The 20,508-nt window shown below is 39.1% G+C and overlaps 1 protein-coding gene across 6 annotated transcripts in view; it reads left to right on the forward strand.

Annotated features, from left to right (window-relative positions):
* Positions 1-20,508, forward strand: part of LIMCH1 (LIM and calponin homology domains 1) — a 1,973,196-nt gene that overhangs the window by 1,224,870 nt on the left and 727,818 nt on the right. For all 6 annotated transcript variants that reach the window (XM_044061504.1, XM_044061502.1, XM_044061501.1 and 3 more), the window contains exon 6: positions 2,124-2,234. In XM_044061504.1, the coding sequence (XP_043917439.1) occupies positions 2,124-2,234 (111 nt within the window). The remainder of the gene's footprint in view (positions 1-2,123; positions 2,235-20,508) is intronic.

A 20,508-nucleotide genomic window follows, 5' to 3' on the forward strand; every position in this document is an offset into this window, starting at 1 on the left:
TAATTTTAACTCTGTATTTCCTACTCTGTAGCCACTATGGTGGTGCTGCTGCGGTAGCGTTGTTGCCTCACAGCAAGACGTTGTGCCATTCAATTCTCAGCTAGTGCTTCTTCTGTGTGGAGGCATGCATGAATGGGCGTACCTTTGTTGAAAGTTGTGCATCAGGGCTGGCAAACGCGGCACGTAAAAAAATCTACTGCCAATCATTAGCGGACTGGAGTTCCGCTGTGTCGACCCCTAATCGGGAAAAGCCGAAAGACACAAACAAATTTCCTACTCTGTAGCCAATTGCTGGTCCGTCTACCTGTGCAGCCATTAATATTCATCTCTGTAGCCAATTGCTGGTCCATCTACCTGTGCAGCCATTAATATTCATTTTATTCATTTTACTCATCATTGTCTCATGGAGTACCATTCAGGTGCATTAGGCAAATCTAAGTACACTGTATCAACTGGCAAACCTAGCTGAAGTGCCTCCCATACTGGCTGATAAAAACTGATTTAATTAGTTGCACACAGTCTTCCTGCTGTGAAGCAAATTCATACACTTTGAGAAACTGGTATTGTTATTTATATTGTTAATCATTCAAATAAGCATAATTTTCATACTTGCATAAATATATAAATAAAGAAGTAATGAGAAATGTTTTGCTGTCCTAGGAAAGCAAACGTCCAGATGAACAAAAGTGCTCCAACATTATATGTCTGGGTTATACAGTTGTTTGTGAAACTTGAAAGAAAAATATAATTCTGCATTTGTGTACATCAGTGGTGCACAACTTTTTTGTGGGTAGGGTCACTACACAAATTCTTAATGCATCTGTGAGCCACTTCAAAACATAGTAAGCCATTATGAGTTAACAATAGGTACAGGTGACTGGCATTTTTACTTAAGACAGCAGTCATGAAATTGCCTGTTTTCAACTCTGCATTTAACTTTATTCTGGCTTGCAGCCATGACTTATTATAGACTCATGCAGAAATTTACTACCGTTTACATACTATAAGTTATAAACAACAAATGAATAGTTACTTCCGCAACTGCAGTAAATTAGGTAAATAAACACATGCTGGAAAGTTTGCGTGACTGGAGTAAGGCATAGCATTTTTTAATTTTTTTTAAATTTTGGTTACTCTTTGGGGGCTGGATTTGGCCCCGGGGCCGGATGTTGTGCACCACTGGTATATATTATAATATATTACTGTTTTGATGTAAGGACTGCAAATGCACTATTACTGTAAAGAATACTTTTTACTAGTAACATTACTGTACATTTTAGTAGTATTTATTGTTCATTGTTTGACATGCTTTTTAACATGATTTATCAGAGAATGTTCAGGGATGTGAGGATGTGTATAGTGCACAAAGGTTGTGGTACTGCACAGCTCAGATATGTTAAGGAGGTAAATTTACAAATGGAAAAAGTTCTATGATGTATAGTGCATATCGATTCTAAATTGTTTTACCTGAAGTTTACAGTTTTCCATCCTACTTGAAGGTAATTGTTTGCCAAGGTGCCAGGATGCCTTTATTAAGTTTTTAACTTCAGCTACTGTTGTTGTTTCAAAGTGGGGATTTTCTTACCGTTGCTGTAGAAAGTTCTGTGGAGAATTACTGCACCTAGAAGATGATTTGTAGTAGCTACAGTATGACTGATGAAATCTACATCATTGTGTTGATGTAAGTCAGGGGTGTAAAAGAAGTTTCCTTTAATGTTATTGTTACTGTTTAATATAATTTGCAATAAATGGCACCATTACATTCATGTACTTATTTTATCAGAAAAGTCAGATAAAACCAATAATACTATAAGGTGAATCTGCATGTGTGACAGTTTTTGTATCAATGCGTGACTCTAACACAGCTCTTATTTAAGTCTGTGTGAACTTGGAATCCAGACAAGATCAGTTTACAGAGGTGTGGAAGGGAAAATGGATTTCCTTTTCCTATAATTGGTTCCAAAAAAAAAAAAAACAGTCTAAAGAAAACAGCTTCCAAACTTGCTGACTGGAGTTGTTAAAGGAAACCTTTTCCTGTGGTTTACATGCAAAAACTGTAGCAAAAGGTCTCCAGTGTCTGAGAAGAAAGAGGGGGAGTGCTTACTACTGTTTGTTTTCTGCAGGTTCTGGTAACCATCTACTGGCTGGGAAAAGCAGCAAACAACTGCACCTCATACTGTGGGGCAACACTGAATTTGAAGGAGTTTGAAGGTCTGCTGGTACAAATGAGGAAGGTATGTACTGCATGTTTAAGCCTGGAATTGCAAGGTTTATGTTTAGTAACTCAGTCTGGTATTGTTCTAAGCAGCTGCTCTGCATATGGATCCTTTATTTTACAATCTTTGCTATGCTGCTGGTCTCAAAAACATGGATTTTTGTGCCATTCTTAACTTGAATCCTTATGGCATAAACATAATCTTTTTGCTTTGAAAATAACAAAGTATTTCGCTACTCATTGAAATACTTTTCTGTCTCACAAATGAATAATTGTGTCTTCAGATGTTAGGTTATGCAATGTTTAATGCAATCCTGAAGCCAAGGTAGCTACTGAGAATTGTACCAGTATGTCCAATAGGCACACCGAGAGAAAAGGCACACCTGTCACAGATATTTATACATTTTTATAAGACAGTTTCTGTAATTTTAAGAGATGGTAGTTCTTGTTAGCACTTAAGCATTTCTTTACCATCTTGCTGAAGTTTCTAGCAATATATTTTATTCCAACTTTTCAAGCTAAAAAAAGTCTGACATTTATTTGTTTATTGATTTGCTGTCTATGTAAAACAAACTGTTCACACAGAATCTTTTTCAGACAAGAGCCAAAAGGGACTCCAGACTTGGAAATGAGTAAATTGTATTTCTTTTAATTGTAACATTAGGATAGTATGGCAGTTGTGACATTTTCTTTACAAGTTTGTTCCATCGTACCAGTACGGCAGTAGGTGTTCAATTTAGCTAGCTCCACGAGTACTATTACTATTTCAGGGTTTTCTGAAGTAACTGTAAGGAGAGATAGGGAAGGAGTTGATGGTTCATTCATTTTGCTTGCAGAACCAAGTTTACTGATTTGCTGTAATGGTAATATACTTTTTTCTTTGCTCCTTTTCCCTGTGGAATGAAGCCACATTATCCGCCTATTCTTAAAGCTAGGAGTCTTTTAAGTATTTGTGGTTCCCTGGCAGTACTTTGCTGAAGTCTTGCTTACTCCAAAGTAAGGCATGCCATATATTATTGGAGTGTCAATGTGCACTTTGTTTTACTGCAAATGCTTTGCCCAAAAGAAGTGTAAAATTGAATATTAATGATAGTGAAGGGTGCCAAATTGTGTAATGGTGGATATTGTTTTACTCAGCTGAATAGTGATTAGTACCAGAGCTTCAGTTAGTCGTGATTTATAAAGCTGCCTTGACATTGTGTACCAAGTAACTTTAGTGGTGATGTGTTGCTAGCTGTTCACTGTAAGTACACATTCACTAACTACAGCACCTCTTTTCTTTTTGTTTTCACTTTAAATTAGATACTACAATATATTTTATTTATTTTTAAAGGGGATGCAGCCCCTTTAAGTGTTTTGTTTTGGTTATTTTACTTTGCAATTCATTGAGATTATTTGTTTTTGTTGTCATTTTCTTGGAATTTTTGCAATTTAAAACAAAACACCGTCTGAAGTAGTGTGAAGTGGGTCACAAACAATCTGTTTCACATTCTTTTCCTTGTTCACAGTCCGTCACCACAAAGAAATGCTTCTAACCTGTTAAGAAGATTCTGAGCCATTATGATACCAAATTGTCATACCTTAGAGAGCTTTAACACAAACTTGGGATAAGTGGAAAAGGAATAAAATAAAGCAGGTAAAGGTGAGGGGTCATGGCCCAGAACAGCTCTTCAAGACCTAAATGCATATTGAAATAGACTGAATGAAGTACTGTGCTTTTTTGCTAAGACGTTTTGTGTGTTTAATATCTGTTAGTCGTCATGTTTCTCTTTTATTTTCTAGAGCATCTACTTCTTTCAAAGACCTTCTGTGCTAGTGCCGTAGTTTTAGAGTTGTCATAGACCATGCTATAACTCCATACTTTAAAAATCTCAATGAGATGGAAAAATCCTTCCAGGTCCTAGTAGAGACTTTTAGATTGTAGGAGCAGTGCCAGACTAGGTGTTACCAGAACCTTTTACTAATCAGTTAGGATCACAAGCTAAGTTAGTATCAGACTGGGCATTTTCTGTTGCTGTTATGTTTGAGTCAACGTGTGTTCTTTGTTAGTTTGGCATTACGGCAAGGTAGAGTTTCATGGTCCCTATTAACTACCTGCACATAAGGGAGCTGTATTTTACTGACAGTGGTATAGAGTTATCATGCCTATGAGATTTCTTCCTGAAGTTAAAGGCATCTTGGTAATGCCTGGCCTATTAAATCTTTTCACCACACCTAAAGGTAGACTAACCATTAATTCCTTCACATCAAAGACAAGAGCCAACAACAGATTTTTATTTTTATTATTTTATTTTACATTTTTTAACCGGGATGGTCCAACTGGACACAGGTCCATTTTCAGCAGAGGCCCGGGGAGAAAAGCTCCACAGTAAGTAAAATTTTACACAATATGTTAAAGTACGGTATACAGAGTATTTTCAAACAATATGTTAAAATACAGTATACAGCAGAAGACATAACAAGACCTATATATACAGGAAAAATAGTTACACATGGTTAATAACAGAGTAGGTATACAAATTCAATCAGCATTAGGAGAAGACCTAGACTGTAATATATATTACAGTAGGTATATTAGGAAGTGAGATATACAAGTGGAATAATTTGAGGACTTATGTAATACATGGGCATAGCCACTTATTCTTTAAGTGTGTCCTAAGTGAGTTCTTAAAGTGAGAAGAGGTAGGGCAGAAATCAGAGCAGGAGGGAGATTATTCCAGGTTCTAGCTATGCAGTGGGGAACAGTGTTTTTCCTGCAGTATTGTTTGCTTTAGAGATAAAGAGGAGGGGTTTGTAGGAAGATCGGAGAGGACAATTTGTATTGTAGTGGTTGAGAAGTTGGCCTAGTGCAGGGTTTTTTTCTGGATGTGTTACCACATTCTAGGCAATGACTAATGAGAAAAAACATTTTATATAGCCCACCTAATCATGAAGGGATTCACATCTAGATTAGGGGAGGTCATCGTGCCTCTTTACTCATCCCTCATCAGGCCCATAATCGAGTACAATGCCCCTTTTGGGATGTACCTTACCAAACACCTGCAGCAACTGGAAAGACCCCAAAAGTACCTCACCAAGAGGATCAAAGGGCTCAAACAGATGCCATATGCTGCCCGGTTAAAGAAACTCCAGCTCTACTCAGTGGCATACCGCCTGCTCAGAGGTGACATGTGCCTGACGTATAAGGCCATGTCCAACCCGGAATTAAGGGACATGCTGCACCTCAAAAATCCAAATCCCATCGAGCTACACGCTCGAGAGACTTGAACCTCAGCACTGAAATAAATAGGACATGCTGGAGGGACAGATTCATAACCCAGAGGCTCCCTTCACTCTGGAATAAAATCCCAGTCCAGGTTAGGCAGAGTCCCTCATTGACTCTCTTCAAGAGGAATCTTGATGAGTGGATGGGAGATCGTAGGTTTACCCCGGGTATCACTTCTGTGTCACTGTTAGACAGAGGCACAGTATAATAACCTCGAAAAAGGGCATAGCAAAATTAATTTAAAATGGGTGGCGAAAGCCAAACATACTCTGGCTAGGCTTATAAATGCCCTAGGGCAGATAGCCTAGTATGAACCTATGAACCTAACTGGTGATAAATTAGTAGAGCAATGGTGGGTTCTAAAGGTGGAGTTGTTTGCAAACTTGGCGATTTTATTATAACATGATTCGAGTGTGGCAAGGTCAAGTTTTCTAAGCTGGGTAAGAATTGGAGCAGCATACGTTAGGGTAGACAAGAGGTGAGTTTGGGCTAGGGTAATCCGTGCTTGTTTCGAGAGGGATTTCTTGTGCCTATATAGTGTTCTAATTTTTTATGGACTTTTTTGATAGTATGTGAAATGTGGAAGTCATGGATTTTTATCAATTTCAATGCCTAGGAGTTTGGTGTGGTCAGAGAGAGAGATAATAGTGCCGTTTTTGGGGAGATAGTGAAGGATAGAGGGGTGGAAATGGTTTTGTTGGGGGTGAAAAGTAGTAATTTGGTTTTATTAGAGTTCAGGATAAGTTGGATCTGAGTGATCCAACTTTCCACAGAGCTAAAGGATTCCTGGGTGAGTTGTTGTAGGGTGGGAAGTGATGGAGCTGAACAGATAAGAGTTGAATCATCAGCGTATTGTATAAGTGAAGCATGCTGTGTGGTGGTATGGAGATTATTGGTAAATATGGAGAAAAGAAGTGGGCCTAATATGGAGCCTTGTGGTACACCTATGGTAGCTGGGAGTAAGGGGGATAGTACAATTTGCCATTGGACAGATTGTTGCCTAGTTGACAGATAGCTTTTAAACCAGGCTATTGCAGAAGGGGCAAAGGATAGGGATGTCAGGGTGTCTAGTAGTAAGGAATGTGAAACCATGTCAAATGCTTTGGAGAGGTCTAGAAATACTGCAGATACAAAGTTATTATTATTTCTATGTTGGTTGATCAGATTGGTGAAAGAGAGCAGAGCAGTGGTTGTGCTGTGGTGTTGTGGGGGAGAGGAGATGGTGTGAGTTTAGGAATTGTGTTACCTGAGAATGTATACATTTTGTCTAGTATTTTAGATAATAGGGATAGAATGGCAATGGGGTGATAATTTGAGTATTCATAAGAGTTTCCATCTTTGTGTAGTGGAATAATGTATGATACCTTTCGTAGCTGTGGGACATATGCTTCTTGTATGGAGCAATTGATAAGAATAGAAACAGGGTAGGATAAGGACTTAGCAGCTATTTTTAGGAAGTTGGCTGGTAGATTGTCACCAGCAAGGGTGGTAGGTTTCAGTTTTAGGAGGTGTTCTTTAATTGTTGAGGTGGGAGCGGGTGAGAGCATAAAGGATGGGATGTTGTCAGGGCATTTGATTGGGTTATATGTAGGGCTGTTTTTGGATAGTTGGGAGGATAGTGTTAAGATGGATTCTGTGAAGTGGTGATTGAATTGGGAGGCAATGTCCTTGTTGTCATTCATGGAGTTAGGAGTAGGAGTGGTAGTTTTGCCTGGTTTTAGGAGAGTTAATGGCATGCCAAAACTTTTGGGGATCTTTTGAATGTTTGTTTTGGATATTGAGGAAGTAACTTTGTCTATCAAGTTTAGTTTGTCTCTTGGCCTGATTTCTAAGTTGTAGGTAAGTGACTTGGTTCTTATTTTCCTAATTGGTGCGAGCCTGTCAAGGATATTGATGAGAATATTGTTGAAGTAGTCAACAGCTTGGTCTAGATTTAGGATTTTAGTGATTTCCAGTTACTATGTTTTAGAATACTGTTTAGTTCTTGTATATTTAGTTTACAATCATCTCTGACTTGTCTAAAAATAATAGGTTTGGCTATGTTGGTACGTTTCCACAGGAGAAAGGTGGGGAGATGGTCACTAAGACCATCAGGGAGGCATTCTGTCTGATAGATTTGTTTGGGGAAGTTAACTAGTGTCCAGTCTAGAATAGACTGTTTGTGGGTTTTTTTGTCGATTCTAGTGGATTCTTGGATAAGTTGGGTAAAACTGTAAAGATTAATATGGTTAGTGGGGTTGTTAGCGGTACAGGCTGACCAGCCAGTGTTCAGGTCACATAGTAACATGGTTTCTTGGGGGAGATTATCTGTGGCCCATTGTAACATTTCTCCAATGATGGGAGAGTTATTACCTGGGGGAATATAACAGCAGAGAATGAGAGTTTTTGTGTCATTTATGGTTAGGGTTGAACCTAAGGTTTCAGCATTTTGAAATTTAGGTATGGTGGTTGGTAGAAGTTTAATGTTGACTGTATTTTTGTAGTGGATAGCAATTCCACCTCCCCTTTTGCTCACTCTATTCCAGTCTTAGGATATTATATCCTGGTGGGAGAATTTCTTCATTTTGGGTACTAGGTTTTAGCCATGTCTCAGTAATGGTTAGTATGTCAGGGGAGTAGTGAGCTATAAATGTGTGTAGGTCAGAAAGTTTGTTAGAGATACTTCTGATGTTGACACTCAGAATTAATAGGTTAGACATTCACCTAGCAGAGAGTAGAGAGTTTTGTGGTCCAGGGTTTGGGTGTATGTCTCCAGATATAAGTAGATTTTTAGTGATAAACAGTATGTGTTTAAATGTGTGCACTATGTCTATGTTGGATCTAAATGATGCTTTTAGAATAGAATAGAACAAATAGTGGTGTTACGTGCCCTTAAAAAGGAAAAATCATGATATTAAACGACAAACAGGGGGAACAATAATAGCCACCAAAAAGATGATTCAATAAATGCAAAAAATGGGTAGTACTACATGCCTCTGGTACACTAAACCAATGCCATACACCAAAGATTAATCTAGAGATGGAAGGCAAGATTAAATAATCATCCACTCCACATATTCAGGGAAAATGTCTAACCATAGGTGTGTCCAAGTGTTTGAATCCACAAACTGATATAACTTAGGGCTTAACACCATAACCAGTTGCTGTCATAAGCAGACAGAGAAATTCCAATCCCCATAGCTTATTAAAGTATAGTCAAAAAAGCATTTATGCAGTTTGAAAAAGAGTAAAAAAAACTGTGACTCTACCCAAAAATGTGCCTTCATTCCAATTCCCCATGGATATCCATGATTACAGTAAGGAAAAAAAACATTAGTCCTTGATAAAGTAAAGAAAGGGCCAACAAAATATATATAACCTGCAGTCTAGCTTATAGTATCAAAACATAATAGTTAAATCTAGGGCCAATCCCAAATGTGCCAATCCTGGGTTATATTAGTAAAAAATTCCCAAACTGTAATCTACAGAACACTAAAAAGTAAAAATAGATAGTTGTAAATATGTACAGTATAATAGGATTATATAACAAGAAGTAAAAAGTGCTTAATAATATATGCGCCGTACAGGGTTTATGATGGAACCACAATGCTGACATACATGAGTCAAAAGCAAAACACTGTATGCCAAATTGTTAGACAAAAAATTATTAAGCTCCAACAGTCCCTGAAACTGAAAACCAGTCCCATAAAAGTAATATATAATGTGTATAGTTACTCAGCTTCTGTGAGGAAATGGCACCCAAAGCCAAAAGTCTTGCTACGAGAATAATGATGTATGTTGCAACAGGCCTCATCCAATAATTGGACACAATTGCTCATTAAGCCCAGGGGGGAATAATCCCCCCCAATTTAACAATCCACTTCTTTTCTTTCATGTTTAATATATTGTGCCAACCAGCTTTTGTTGCTCTGCAGGTACATAGGTAAACTTTTTCCAAGAGAAAGTAGTTTTAAGTAATTGACCTAGGAGTACAATAGAAAGAGAAAAATGGGGGGGGGGACCAGTAGTGTGCATGTCATATGTACAATGAAAGCGGAAAAGAGTCTTCAGTTTAGAGGACAAATTAAATACATTAACATACACTAATGTAGCTGAAAGCACTTTAGTGTTCCACTGACGCAGGATCTCACAGTGCATGGCAACGAGACAGCCTTGGGTTGATTGGAGGTTGGCCAAGACACAGGATGAAACTTTTGCTGAAGGGAACTAGTGTAGCCGAAAGCACTTTAGTGTTCCACCAACGCAGGGTCTCACAGTGCAGGGCAGTGAGACAGCCTTGGGTTGATTGGAGGTTGGCCAAGACAAAGGATGAAACTTTTGCTGAAGGGAACTAGTGTAGCTGAAAGCACTTTAGTGTTCCACTGACGCAGGGTCTCACAGTGCAGGGCAACAAGACAGCCTTGGGCTGATTGGAGGTTGGCCAAGGCACAGGATGAAACCTTTGCTGAGGGGAACTAGTGTAACTAAAAGCACTTTAGTGTTCCACCGACACAGGGTCTCACAGTTTAGGGCAATGAGACAGCCTTGGGCTGATTGGAGGTTGGCCAAGACACAGGATGAGACTTTTGCTGAGGGGAATGCAAGCACACTACTGTGTATTCCTATGAAGCAAGGCAGAAAAGCCTCCTTGAAGAGTGGTTAACTCACCTGAGTAGTTCATCTCCTAGTGATCTTGGGTCATTATGGGAAGAGGTCTGTTACCTCAAGATTTTGAACATGAGAATGGCCCTATATTTTCTTTAGATTCCAGATGTTATTCAAGAACTAGTTATTACTATACTGGATAACCTGCCTGCAGTGTGGTACCTAAATATACAGAACAGACCCATGCCCTACTTCCAAAGGAGAGAAGCACTTTGAGTGTCGGAGTTGGTGTGAGACCAAATGGCAACAGCATTCATAGTAACCATCATGACATGCCTGATTCAAACTAAGAATAGGAGGCAGACAGATTCAACTGTTGAGGGAAAGCCTAAATTAATGGGAGAACAAAGGCCCAAAAATAGTGACAGATTTTAAATATTGGTCTTTTAAACTTAAAAATTTGTTAGAATAACAGGATTTGTGTTAGCATGCATTTTTGTTAAGGATTTAAGTCTGTAACTCAAATGTATATCATTATTTGCTGACTTCAATCCTCAATGATTTGCCAGAAAACCATAAGTTTTATGAGGAACAGACCATAAATATGAGGCAAAAATCTGGACATTCTGAGGAAAATCTGGAGAGTTGAGAGCTATGCAGTGCTGTGAAGCAGTCATATACATATCCCGTTCAATAAGATGGCCAGGTATGACAAGTTTTAATAAAACATTGTGTGGAGATAATTGAACTTGTCGTTCTTAGTTCAAGTAGACTGGTGTTGCTGATATTTGCAGCTGTTTAGTGGCTAAATGCCATTCTTTGTCATGGTGGAGCGGACTCCAAATTTAAGAATTTGGTGTAACTTATCAGTTTTTGCTGGCCTCTCCAACTGCCTTCCTGCTTTTTGCTGTCTGATACCAAGAACAGATGATGTTTCCTGGTTTTGAGTTATCACTCCTTGTGAAATGTTAACTGGAAAGAGATCAAAAAGTTTGGATTCCTGAAATATGGTGAGATGAAACTTAAAATGATTCACACAGGTGGTAGATGTTGAAGGATTAGTTATATGCAGCCAGGTAAGGAAAGGCAGGTACTGTCCATGTTTAACACTTTAATATGTTATGCATAGTATAGAGATGGCTTTGCTTGTTTTTACATTTTACTAATTTGTTCTTTCAGAGCACAGGCATTTCTGCTTCTGTAATGGAAAGTACAGTGCTTTGTTTTGACTGTTTGACTTTCTAAGAAATCAGGTGAAAAAGTATAAACCCAGCCCACTGAGAAACTGCTGCCAGACAGATAGCTCATACTATATGTTGATCATGATTGTAGACATAGTTCACTATTTGAGTGACATGCTTTCCAGAACTGCGGTGAGAAGGGGAACCGCAGAACTTGTTCAGTCACCAACTCATAACAGCAAAACAACCAGCAAATTAGCCACTGAACTCAAAACTTGTAAAAGAATATGTTTAATACCAAAAGTAGGTTAAAAAAGCATCCACAGTTTAGCACTTTCATCTGTAACACTAAGACATCATCAGAACTGTGAATATACTGATTGTAGAAGCCATTTTAAAACTTAAGTGCAGAAGACACACCTCTTGTGTAAACCAAACGCAACATGTTGTAGATGAAATCAGTTGTTATTGTTGTGTCTTTCGGCTTTTCCCGGTTAGGGGTCACCACAGCGGTACTCCAGTCTGCTAATGATTGGCAGTAGATTTTTATGTGCCGAGTTGCTGGCCCTGACACACAACCTTCAACGAAGGTACACTCATTCACGCATGCCTCCACACAGAAGACGCTCTAGCTGAGAATCGAACAGGACAACTTCTTACTGTGAGGCGACAACACTACCGCAGCAGCGCCACCGCAGTCTATAACAGAAAAATAAAGTAACAACACTAAAAATAAGTCAAAACTTTTAAAACTTGAACCAAAACATAAAAATACAAACTAAGCAAAAAGTAACTGAACAAAAAATGTTTGGTGAAACACAAAATCATATTCTGCTGGCTCTTCTTTTTAGTTCACTGCTGTGATTTACTGTCATTTAAACTGGGAAAGTTGGTAGCATCCAGCTTAAGCTGCCATATCATTTCCCAGTGAAGCAGTTTGTTCTGCCAGTTCCCTACATAAGGGGAATTTTGTATTTGTTCAAGAACTAGAAATGTAAATTTGGTGAATTTGTCACAAACAATGGAATGCCTGACCAGTGCACTTTTACTGCCCTTACGTTGGGTACTGTAAACACGTTGATAGATACGCTTGTTCAAAGCATTCTTAGTTTTTTCCACAATGAAAGTGGGACAAGATGCACATGTAGCCAGGGACGTCGGGAGGCATACGCACTGTACTGATTTCAGTACAACTTTTGTAGAAAGGGGGTAGCTTTTTTGAAAAAAAGCTCCTTTAAGGAGCATACCAGCCAGTCAGAAGTGAGCACACATCATGTCCGGCTGGCTGCAAGGAATCAACGTTTGAAGGAAGTGCGTGTGTGTGCATTCACATTGAAGGAAGGGAATCAACATTTGAAGGAAGTGTGTGTGTGTGTGTGTGTGTGTGCCCCCACATACTACACCTGCTGGTTATAGGTGTTCAGGCTCAAACCCTGTACCTTTGCTTCAGGGTAAGAACAGCCTAAAGTCCCTAACCACCACCATTTCTGAACTTTGTTCAGATTTGTTTTTCTAATGGTTGTGAGCTATGGTGAGAACTGAAGTTGCATTTCTCCCATTATTGTTTTTGATGTTTGTCCAGGTTTTTTGTGCTAAAGTGTGAAGTGAGAACTGAATTTGTATTCCCTCATTATTGGGTTTGTTTGTCCAGGTTTTTTGTGCTAAGAGGTTGAGAGCTATCTAAATGATAGCCATTAAGTTTGTCTTCCTATTTTTCAAACTGCTGATTTTAGCATAGTGGTATGTTGTACTGACTATAGTGCATATGGTTCTGGGTTCAAGACATGCATGGTGATAACACAGCATTTTATTCTAGCAACTTTTCAAAATTATGCAAGCAATGTTTAAAATGTGTCCCTGTTTTTTGGGCTTTTGCCCCCCCCCCCCCAATAAATGTTGGCTTTTTCCAGATTTCTTGTGCTGCAAAGTTCAGAGATATAGCTGAGTGTCAACATTTTACAAGGAGCTGAGAGCTGCAGGAGAACTTACGTTTAGTGCTGCTTATGCAGAGTCTGCTTGTACTGTTAATAGCACCACAGGTAGTGTACTTGCTTTTGATGCAGAAGGCTGTGGGTTCTTCTCCCACAGTAGGTAGATGCATTGCTGATACTGTACTGTGTTGTAAAGGGGGGATGATGCTGTAGTCTGTTTTGGCGAAGATATCTAGTAGTAACTATGAACCTGTTATCAGTTTGCCATCCATTCCCTATTGCAATATTACTAGCGTATCATTGTTTTTAATGCAACATAGGCAATTTATTCCTCAAGGGCAACAGGCACATTATTTGTAGATGAAACCATGAAATATAAAGTTGTTTGCTAGCAGCAGCCTCTTCATTAGTTACAGATTTCTCTAATGTGGAATTATGTAGATGGCTTTTACTAGTTCAGAGATTGTGCATATTTACTGATACTGGTGGACTGTAAAGGTTTGAGTAGACTTTTATGATGGAAGGTGTATCAAAGAGCACATGTATGTTTCATGTGCAAGGGGCCTATGATTTGAAAACAGCCCAAAGTTAATCTTTATCTGCCACTGGCAAAATGTATTTTCTTTGAATGTGGGTTTCAATGCTGTTTCAATGAATGTGAGTTTCAAGGGCAGAAAAGTTTTAATGCCAAGTCTAGTATCATTGTGAGACTGCATTGCTTTGTTTAGCAGATATTTATTGGTGTTCGTGCTGTAAAATGCAAAATAAAACTTTTTCTGGCAAATCATTTAGGAAAGAAGTCACTAAATAATGACTGATGTTAAGTTTCAGATGTCATAATCTTCAGAAAAATGCATGCTAAAGCAAGACATGATATTCTAGCAACTGTCAAGTTTATACGAGGTCAATTTTTAGTACTGTTTGTATGTTCCCCCAATATATTTGGCCTTGCCCAGATTTCGGGTATGTGCAAATAAATCACTTTATAGAATTAGGAATATCCAAACCTCTCAAATGTCCCCAATTTTGGCTCAAAATGTTGCTCTCCCCCTAATAATCTCTCTGCAAAATAGCAATTTTGGAAGAAAACGTGGAGGGTTTACTTTACTTTTATAAATAACTGTAATGATCAGAGTTATACATTACTTTTATTTCAGAAATGCATGTAGATTCTCTAATTTTGTCAGCTGCTCTAAGTTAACTATGCTCATATTAAAATGATGTCCCTCCTTTGACAGGTTCCCAGCTGTATTGTCTGGCAATTTTATATTTTTGCATCACATTTTTGGTCCGTTTTTCCTAAAATTGTGGTTTTCTGGCAAATTAGTGGCAAATCATTAAAGACTGAAGTTAGAAAATAATGGCAGACATTTGAGTTTCATATTTCATACCCTTCAGAAAATTCATACTAATGCAAGACCTATTCTATTATCGTTCTAAGTTTATAAGAGCAATATTTTAAAAATTGTCCTTATTTTTGGGCCTTTGCCTCAGTTTTATTTATGAGTTTGTTGCTCTAAGAGGTTGAGAGGTGTGTGTGTGTGTGTGTGTGTGTGTGTGTGTGTGTGTGTGTGTGTGTGTGTGTGTGTGTGTGTGTGTGTGTGTGGTAGGTAGGTAGCATACCTCTCAACTGTCCAAATTTTGCAGAATGTCCAGATTTTTGCCCCATATTTTTTGTCTGTTCCTCATAAATTTTGTGATTTTTCTAGAAAATCATTGAAAGCTGAAGTTGAGTTTCAGACTTCATGACCTTTAGAAAAATTCATACTAGCACAAATCCTGTTATTCTAGCAACTTTCTAAGTTCACGAGAGCATTATTTAATATCTGTCCCTGTTTATTTTAGGCTTTGTCCATATTTCTTGCACTAAGAGGTAGGTAGGGGTATGTGTGTGAATGAAACATCCTAGTTAGGGGTAGCAGGTGGTTAATAATTTACTCAAGCTCAGAGCCTGTACCTTAGTTACAGAAAACAAAAGCATAAATTCTCTACCCCAACTACCATGCTGCATTTTTCAAAGAACTGACATTTCAGGTTAATTTTCAATTCAAGGAGCCGAGTTTGAGTGAATTTATATTATATTACTAAAGAGGCATTACAGCGAACGCCTCTTCATCGACACTAAAAGAGCGAACCGTGAATTACGAGAATGGCCATAGCTTGGCTGGGGAGGGGGGTAGCAGTTTGAGAGCTGTGAGTACAAATTTGAAAATCCTAGCTACACCCCTGCATGTAGCCAGGTAAATAACTCTTTGTGAAAAGCAATTGTAAGTTCCATGATGCCCAGGAGAATCAAATCTACGTAAAAAGGTGCCATTGTAACAAATATTTATGTAAGGGCACTGATGCCAATGCCCACATTTCTTGGTACATAAAAATCTCTTATGATGATCAGTAGGTTTCTCAAGAAGGGATTTTATGTTAGATTTATTTTTATAGGTAAAAGATGATGGTATAGAAAAAAACTCTTTGATGCTTTCATCGCTTTGTAATGTGAACCAGTTCTTCAGCAAAATCTTTTCAATGTCCTTGACATCCAAAGTGTAATGCAGGACCATATTGGTTTGGCCATTAAAACCTGTTTGATTGTCTTTCTTGTCTAGCTGATTCAGCCCATTCTTGATGATGGGAGCATATTTAGTGTTTCTCTCAGCCCATATCTCCTCTCTAATTGAATCCAGAAGTGGTGAGGGGTAGCCATGGTCCAAAAACTTGGATCTTAGATTGTTGAATTATTCAAGATACACTACGTCATCCGAGGTCAACCGAGAGGTTCTGATAAATTGACTTTTTGCTGCTCCCCTCTTCTGATGAAAGGGGTGGCAACTGGTGAAAAAAAGAAATTTGTTACAATAAGTGGACTTCCTGTAAATCCTGGTAGTGAATTCTTCACTAACTCCTTTTCTGATGTCAATGTCAAGATAATTAATCTGGTCACTTTCAAAGGAATATGTGAACTTTAAAAAGGAGGTGCTGGCTTGTAACTGTAGTATGAATTCTTCAAGTTCATCGACACTTCCTTCCCAAATGATAAGTAGATCATTGAGCTATCTGAAGTAGCCAGCACCGCTTACTTTGTTAATTCAATGACTCACCCAGGCACTTACACAATATAATCATGGACACAATGTTTCTAGGGTGAGCAGCCATTCTTCTCAAAGCGACTCTAGTCAATGCAGGACATGAGACTGAACTGACTTCAAATGCCTCTGCTGGTAAGCTTGTAACTGATTTGTCCACTACTGGAAATGTACATTCTTGGTTGGATAAATGGGATTTTTTGAACCAGAAAGAATATATACAGTCTACAGATGGTCATTATTTATCCTTGCAAGAACAAATCTCTGTATTGGATAAGTATTTATACAAAATTAAATCACTACAGTTGGATAACTACTTTTTGGATGAAAGTGTATGGAGACAACATGTACCTAAAGTGCTCCGTATGTGAAAGTTCCCATAAGGTATAGAAGCAAATTCACCGTTTCACCATGAGCTGCTGGAATTTTTTGATCATACAGGTCTAGAACGTACCAAACTGCTCATTAAAATTGCCATGGATTCAAAGGACAATCATAAGGCCTTTTTCAGCTATGTTAGGAACCTGGGTGGAAACTCCCAGATATGCTCAGAATTAGTCCAAAATGATACAAAAATCACTGAACCCACAGACATTGCCAACATACTGGCAGACAGGTTCAGTGCAAACTTCACCCCCTCTCCCCCCCTAAAGGAGAGATAACTATCCCAGCCGAGTGTAGCCTCCCGGACATCTCAAATGCGCAGGTGAAAGCTGCTCTCTCTAAAGCTAAAAACACAGCATCAATGGGACTGGATGGTGTCCCCGGCTGTGTGCTACATGAGCTAAATGAGGAATTAAACCCGCACATAAGGCAGCTGTTTAATCTCAGCCTTACCACAGGATACATGCCCAAGGAGTGGCGTACGGCAACTGTGGTCCCACTCCACAAAGGCGGCGCCTCTACGGACCCTGGTAATTACTGCCCCATAAGCTCAACAAGTCTAGTCTGCAAAGCTATGGAGAGGATCATAATGGAGCTCATAAACAAAGATATAGGGGACTTGCAGACATTGGACCCGACCCAGTTTGGCTATATCAAGGGAAGATCATGCCTTTTGAACTTGGTCGACTTCTTCGAAACAGTCACCAAGGCCATTGATGAGGGAAAGGCAGTCCATACAGCCTACCTTGACCTTGCAAGGCTTTCACACAATACCCCACTCGGTATTGTAGAAAACTTACCAGCTTAAATGTAAACCCATATGTCACAAGATGGGTTGCAAACTGGCTTAAGGACAGAACCCACAGGGTTAGAGTTGCTGGCGCTATGTCAGACTCCAAGCCGGTCACAAGTGGTGTCCCACAGGGCTCGGTCCTTGGCCCCCTATTGTTTGGCATCTACTTCTCAGAAGTACAGGCCAACATGGGAGGACTTTGGCTGACAAAGTTTGCAGACGACTGCAAACTGGGCCATAGTGGAAAGTGCATCGACACGGATATCCTTCAGAAGGGACTCACAGAAACAGATAGCTGGTGCCAGAGCCATGGCCTGAAGTTAAACGCCAAAAATGTATAGTCATACCCTTGGGAAAAACAAGGTAACCCCAAGCTACCATATAGGTGGCAATCCACTAAGCACAGAAGAGGTTATCAGGGACCTGGGGACCCAGGTTGACAGTGGTCTTTCTCTTGGCACTCACGTTGCTAAAGTGGTTAGAAAGACCTTCTACATTGCCCACCTGATCATGAAGGGATTCACATCCAGATCTAGTGAGGTCATTGTTCCCCTGTACTCTTCACTTATCAGACCAATGATCGAGTACAATGCCCCATTCGGGATGTATCTCACCCGACATCTGCAGCAATTGGAGAGACCCCAAAAGTTCCTCACCAAAAGGATAAAGGGACTCCAAAATCTGTCATATGCTGCCAGATTGAAGAAACTCCAGCTCTATTCAGTCGCATACAGTCTGCTCAGAGGTGACATGTGCCTGACATACAAGGCCATGTCCAACCCGGAATTAATGGACATGCTCCACCTCAAAAATCCAAATCCACCAAAACCACTAGAGCAAGCGACTTAAACCTTAGCACGGATATAAATAGGACGTGCTGGAGGGATAGATTTATCACTCAGAGACTCCCTATGCTGTGAAATAAAATCCCGGTCCATGTGAGGCAGAGCACCTCGCTGACTCTGTTCAAGAGAAATCTAGACCTGTGGATGGGAGATCGTAGGTTTACCCTGGGAATCATCTCTGTGTCACTGCTGGACAGAGGCACAACAAACTAATGGGCACAGTATTTTTTCATATAAGGGGTGGCGTAAGCCACAAAAATTTGGGCTAGGCTTATAAATGCCTTAGGGCAGATAGCCTAGTATAAACCTATGAACCTATGAACCTATAAAGAAAATAATAGGCGTTTGATGAAACTTAAACAGGAAGTTACTAAACTAGTAGATTCTATCACTGCTGATTTAGACTTTCACAAGTTCAAGTCCCAGTTTAATAACACCTTTCAGGCCATTGATAACGAACATGTTCAAGTTAAAAACAGAAAGGGCAACAAATTACTCAGGAACGACTCAGATTATCATAATAAAACTGTATACCCTGCTCCTCCAGGTACAACAAACAAAAACAATCTTGTTGAGACTTTTTGTATTGACAGTCACAAGGGAACAGCTCCACTAAATATCCCTTTAGAGGAAATATCTTTGAGAAAGTCAGAGAGACTGGTCAACAAGCAACAATCCAACTTTTGTTAGTCTGGGTACTCCCACCCCCATCCTCAGGGGAGGATGAAGACGAAAAGGAACTACAATAGAGGGCGTATGAATCAGAATCAGCAATGGTAACTGATGATTTATTTACTCAGGCACTTACTGCTATGCCTTCAGGTACTGTAAGCATTACTTCTTTTTTTGGATATATTTACAGTTTTACTGACATGGTGATAGGCCTTAAGCACTATAGTTTGTTTTTGAAGGGGGTTAACTTCATCCCCTCCACTAGGGCCAGGGTGGATGAGACTCTCCTTGGTTTAAAATTGTTCACCAGAATGCTTAATTTTCAAGTACTGTTTAGGGAAGACGTTAGTGGTAATACCCATGACAGGTTTAAGAGAAAAAGTACAGCAAATCCCTCTTTACACCTAGTTATCAATGTTTTTGAGACGCAATGTGTAAAAGAAATATGCACACTGTTGCAAAGTAATACTTTTTTTAACCTTTCAGTTAAAGAAAAACAGCTTTTCCAACAATTTACTCACAATTACAATATTAGATGCATGAAACCGGACAAAGGTGGGAGCCTGGTTATTATGGAAAGTGCTGACTACTCTGGGCATATGTTGCATTTTCTGGATAATGATTGTGTGTACAGTTCTGTTTCCATAAATGCAATCAATATAGCCTACAGGATCAATAAACTGGCACTGGACGAGTTATTGTTCTTCAATAAAATTCCACAAGTCTTATATAACTTCCTTACAGTGGATTTTCTTATTATTCCAAAGATTTTTTTTGTATTCCCAAAATCTACTCCAATCTATCTGACCCCCCCCACCCCATGTCAAATTTTAGCTGCTAGTGGATCAGTTACATAGCATCTGGCCAAGTTTATAGACCAAAAATTGAAAAACCTGTTTGTGTCCTTCCCACACATTATAAGAGACTCATGGGGCCTTCTGGTTAAACTGAACGGAATACCAGCAAAAGATGAATTCCTTTTGGTTACATGTGATGTGCAAAGTTTAGTTACGGTACTACCCCATGACTTGGGGTTGGAGTGCTTCAGAGAGATTGTAAAACGATTTGGCTTACTTTCTGAAACAGATTATGAATTGGTTAGTGTATTCATGGACTTGGTGTTAAACAAGAAGTTTCTGACCTTTGAGGGTGAATTTTACAAGAAGACTCCTGTAGTGGCTATGAGGGCCGCATGCGCCCCCATGTTTGCAAATGCTGTCTTACTAAGATGGCAATTAGAATCACTTTTTAAACTTCCCCTTTTTTCCAAATAAGCTGGCTACTTCCGATACCTTGATGATCTACTTATCATTTGGGAAGGAAGTGTTGATGAACTGGAAGAATTCATACTAGAGTTACAAGCCAGTATCTCCTTTTTAAAGTTCACATATTCCTTTGAAAGTGACCAGATTAATTATCTTGACATTGACATCAGAAAAGGAGTTAATGAAGAATTCACTACCAAGATTTCCAGGAAGTCCACTTATTGTAACTCATTTCTTTTTTTCACCAGTTGCCACCCCTTTCATCAGAAGAGGGAGGCAGTAAAAAGTCAATT

Source organism: Protopterus annectens, chromosome 2.part0 (genome assembly GCF_019279795.1).
Source record: "Protopterus annectens isolate FY-2018-M chromosome 2.part0, PAN1.0, whole genome shotgun sequence".
Taxonomy (NCBI): Eukaryota; Metazoa; Chordata; order Ceratodontiformes; family Protopteridae; genus Protopterus; species Protopterus annectens.